The 4,620-nt window shown below is 52.5% G+C and overlaps 1 protein-coding gene across 1 annotated transcript; it reads left to right on the top strand.

The window, feature by feature from the left end:
- Window positions 1-768: 768 nt before the first annotated feature.
- Window positions 769-3,697, top strand: LOC120952390 (uncharacterized). The gene is made up of 2 exons (XM_040371690.2): window positions 769-1,054; window positions 1,675-3,697. Exons 1-2 carry the CDS (start codon window positions 1,052-1,054, stop codon window positions 3,184-3,186), a joined length of 1,515 nt encoding a protein of 504 aa, XP_040227624.2. The 5' UTR covers window positions 769-1,051; the 3' UTR covers window positions 3,187-3,697.
- The last annotated feature ends 923 nt before the right edge of the window (window positions 3,698-4,620 follow it).

The raw sequence follows: 4,620 nt of genomic DNA on the forward strand, positions 1-4,620 counted from the left end.
GATCTTTAATTAGAACAAATTGTGGGAACTCGCGTCAAAGCGACGGACCATGACGCCTGTTTTTAGGGGAATCTACGTAGTAAACAATACTACTTGCGATCATGTAATCTTCTGTGAGTGGGCTAGAAGTGTAATTTTACTAAAACAGCACGATCAGGCTGGAACCTTCTCTTCTTCGCTTCTGTTGCATTCAGGCATTAAGTAAGGCCCCAAAAAGCACTTTCTCCAGCAGAGCATTGGCACGTGGCCGGAAATGCAATTTAAAAGTGTTCTTCTTTTTCCTTAACCCTAGGGTTTTCCCCCCGACATGTACAACCTGTGACGTCCAGTGTAATTGAGGCCCGATATCAGAATGGAAGTGGCCTAAGGAATCAGCTCGGGGAATCTCGATCACGTGCTACACATTCCGCCGTTGTGGTTATGCGGTTGGGCGGAGTGGGGCACAAAAGGGCTTAGATAAGGTGCAAACGCTTCAGTCCAGTGTCCCTTTCAATCTCGCTTTTGTCCCTACCGATGGACAGTGTGTCCTCCCCATTCCCACCCTTAACCCATTCACCTGTTACCCTCCCAACACCCCCTTTGAAATGTGCTCTGTTGGGTGGACGCTGTTTTGAAGATCATCGGTGCCCCGCAGAATCGCCAACCGCGACCGTCCGACGCCAAATACAATAGGCGCGAGCGGGGGAGGGGGAGAAAAAAGAGACACGACACACGATCACAATGAGCGTGTTTGGACGGTTGGGAGGTGGTATATAAGCAGGTGAATTTCGGCAGCCTTTGAAGCATTCCTTTGCGGTCGGTGATTGAAAGCAGATCGGTCATCGCGAGCGAGCAGCAGGCGACGAACCTTTCACATTTACCAGCCAAACAAAACAAAAAAAACCCTCACGTGTGATAAGGAGCGTATTGGGAGGAGGAGATAAGAAGCGTTTGTGCGTGTGTGTGTGTCGTGTTAAATGTGTGATTGTTTTACCGTGATAGAAAGTGCAATTTGGGCAAAGTTTTAAGCCTCCCGGAGAGCGGTGTTTGAAGCGGCGCGTAACGCGATAAAATGGTTAGTGAGGCTGCAATTAAAGCGGAATGGGATTATCGATTGAAAGTTTGTGCGTGTATGATCATGTGTGTGTGCGGGAGAAGAGCGCACTGAACCGAAAGAAGGAAGTGATTCATTAGAGTGAAATTGTCACAACAAGACTGTCCTCCCTCGCGTACCCCTGCTCGATCGCGTGTCCAACGAGTGAAACCGAAAACGAACGTGTACATGAGGATGATTGCAATTGGAACATTTGAAATTCGATCCTGATATCTTTTGTGGTGTTTAATTTGGCTTATTTTTTAGATTTTACTTTTCGTAACATTAACAATAATTAATCAGATTCTTTTGTTCAACTTTCCTCGAAATGTCCATGAAGCACAGTCGTTAGAAATTGTCTCAAGTTAGAGATGAGCTAGACACTCATTAACCTTGCCGTAGTGACGTTCAATCAGCTCGCTTAGGCCATCATTTCAAGAGCTAAGGACATAAACCCGTCCCCGACTGACAAGCGACGAACCTTGCTTTTCTCTCGATGCTGTCTTTATGTCGCCTCCCCTTTAATTTCCATAACAATAACGCACCCGAACTTGCACCAGTTTTCAAAATAAAACGAGTTTCCCATCCACTCCCATTTCCAGGCCGTTAAACTGGTAGCCTCGCTGCTGCTGCTGCTCGCGGTAGCCGTCCTTGCCAGCAAAGATGCCAGCGGCAAACCGGTCGACGGTGTGGCCAGCACGCCCAGCAAGCCGCCGCCGCCTCCACAGCTCCACCCATCCGGGCCGTCCAAGCCGCCGACCACCGTAACGAAGAAAGCATCCTCGCACGGTAAGCGCGAGGTGGCCAGCGCCTACGGACTGCCGCACTACCAGCCGTCCCACCATCGCTACTCGTTCGCTGGCCATGCGCAGCCGCTCGGCGAGTTTTACGCACCTCCGGCCACCAGCCACGGCTCGTACAGCTACAGCATCCCGCAGCATTCGCCCTTCCCGCCCATGCACGGTTCGTTCGGTGGCCACAAGCTTTACCTCGGTCCGGCGCCATCCCTCACCACCAGCTACAAGTACACGCCGGCCTCTTCGCACGCGTTCTTCGCACCGGCAGTCGGGCAGGGCCACCAGTTCGCCGGTGGGTTCGGCGGTCCCGAACCGACCCACTTCAAGTACGGCAGCAGCTTCGGCTCGAAAGAGCTATCCGATCTGCTGAAACAGCTGCACTCGGTCGGGCAGCTCACGATCAAGGCCATCCCGGCGAGTTACGCGTACGGATCACCGTTCCCCGAGCATGACGCTGGCCACCCTAGCCCCTCGGTCGTGCTCGATAGCAGCGCTTTCCATCTGAAACCGATGCCACTGAAGTTTCACCCGGAGGTGGCCAGCTTCGCCCATGGCGTGAGCCTTCCGCAAGCGGCCGCCCTTACGGCACCGGCCGGTCCAACGTCGACGTCTTCCACGTACGGCCACTTGGCACACTCGCTCGGGCACGAACCGTCGTACGCGAGCGGTGTGAAGGGGCTGCGCCATTACTCCAGCAGCCCGAACGTCCCCGCCAACGATCTGTACTCGGGCAACAAGTACATCTCCACGCTGAATCTACACCAGCCCACGACGGCCACGATGGTGTCGCCCCTGCACACCTCCGTCCACTCTACGGTCGGAGGCGGAGGCGCCGGTAGCGGCAGTGCGCACCAGAAGCCCTTCAAACCGTCCACCTACCTTGGCTCGACGCACGAAACCATCTCGGCGCCCTCCACCTCGCACACCGGCGCGTATCTGGCGCCCTCGCTGCAGTACCTGCCCCCGGTCAGCAAAGGGGCACCGTTCCCGCCCAAGCTCAGCTACGACTCGCCGGCCAAGCATGGCTACCTGCCACCAGCTCCCCCGTCCACCAACGCGTACCTTCCCCCGCCACCAAAACCGGCCCACGGATATCTGCCACCCGTGCCGAGCTCGAACTACCTTCCACTCTCTGCATCTTCTGCACCGTCCGGATCGCACGAAGACACCGGCCGGAAGCCGTCAGGACACCAGCAGCACCATCATCACATCCACCACGGCAGCGAACAGTCGAGCGAAAGTCTCGAGTACAGTGGAGCGACCGCCGCCGTCCCTACGCCAACGGCCGTGACAGCGTCGCACCACTGGAAGCACTAGTCGGCCTCAGCGTCCAGTCAGTCCTGCACCAGCTGCAATGCGTCCAGGTTTCTGTACAGCATTTCCCCATCCGTTTTTTTCCGACACCATTCCACTTTAGCGTGTTGTAAATGAGCAAATGGCGCAAAAAAGGCAGCAAAACAACGTGGAGGAGGATGGGGAAAATGTAGCGATCAACAAACGGTAACGATCGCATATACATATCAAAAGCCTTAAACAGATCGTTGGTGTGATGTAAAGGAGGAGGTTCGTTTGCAACCGTTGCGAACGAACGGCTGATGAATGCGCCACTGCAGCACGGAGAGGGCGCTGCAAAGTCGAGATTGTTAGATTGTAACGATAACTTATAACTGTTAAATATATTTAAAGAAGATGCGATGCGTCGCCACCATCAGTCTGCGCAGTGCAGTGCCACTCGCCCGCGTCACGCCGTGGACCACGGGCATTAGTGGCCAGCACTTGCAGCGATCTGGGAGCGACTTAAGTGAAATAAAACGTGACTAAAATCATACACCTTTTTTGTTTCTTCGCTTATATTAACGAGATGCGTTATTTTGCTTGCTTAGCGCGAACGAAAGTGACACTCGCGTGTGGTGCGTAAGCCCCCCTTCAGCGCGCTCGCGCAATGTAGATTGGTTCATCCGAACGGCATCCAAGTGGGAGGAGTGGTGGAGAGTGGATTAGTTTCAATCAATTTGTTCAGCATGATCCGGTAACACTGGATGGATGAATGTGGAGCTAATTTTTACGCTAATTAAACACTAATCGACACCGTTCGTTTGAGACAGAGGGATTGATCAATGGAAGATTGTTCAATGATTACCAAACACTAGGGGGAGTGTTTAGGAGTGAAATTTACTGCCGTGAGGGTGGATTTGTGGGGAGATTTCAAGAGCTCGACTGCAAAGCCTGAGGGTCAAAAGGAACTGCGAACCAACCAGTGAACTGGAACAAAAAAAGAGAAAATACCATTCCATTGAGAGGTTAGAAAGTGAACACCTCAGAATCAAATATTCATGAACGACTTTTCCTTTATTTTCCAACAAAGTGCAGCAATAGGAGCAGAAGAAGCGCAGACCAGACTAAAAGGAATTGCAATTCTCCGTGATCGATGAGCATCGAAAGTAATGCACAGACAAATGGGCAAAAGAATGATCCAAGAAGTCGGTGCCGTGACCAGGATGCAGCTGCTGCTGCTGCTGCCTATAGCAACCGTGCGTCCTTGAAGATGAAGCGTCGGTCGTGGGTTAAGGCTGCATTCCACAAGAAGAGAGTTTTGCAAGAGGATTGCATTGAAAATGGCTAGTGCAGGTTAAAGCTTCTTTTTTGGAGTGTGTATGAGCGTGAGTCTTATAATAAGCTGTCGAAATTCGTAATGTACACTTTGCGCACGCGTTGCGGAAGATGGCAAAGCGTTTGAAAGGTTTTTTTTTT

This window comes from Anopheles coluzzii, chromosome 2, assembly GCF_943734685.1.
Source record: "Anopheles coluzzii chromosome 2, AcolN3, whole genome shotgun sequence".
In the NCBI taxonomy this organism is placed as follows: Eukaryota; Metazoa; Arthropoda; class Insecta; order Diptera; family Culicidae; genus Anopheles; species Anopheles coluzzii.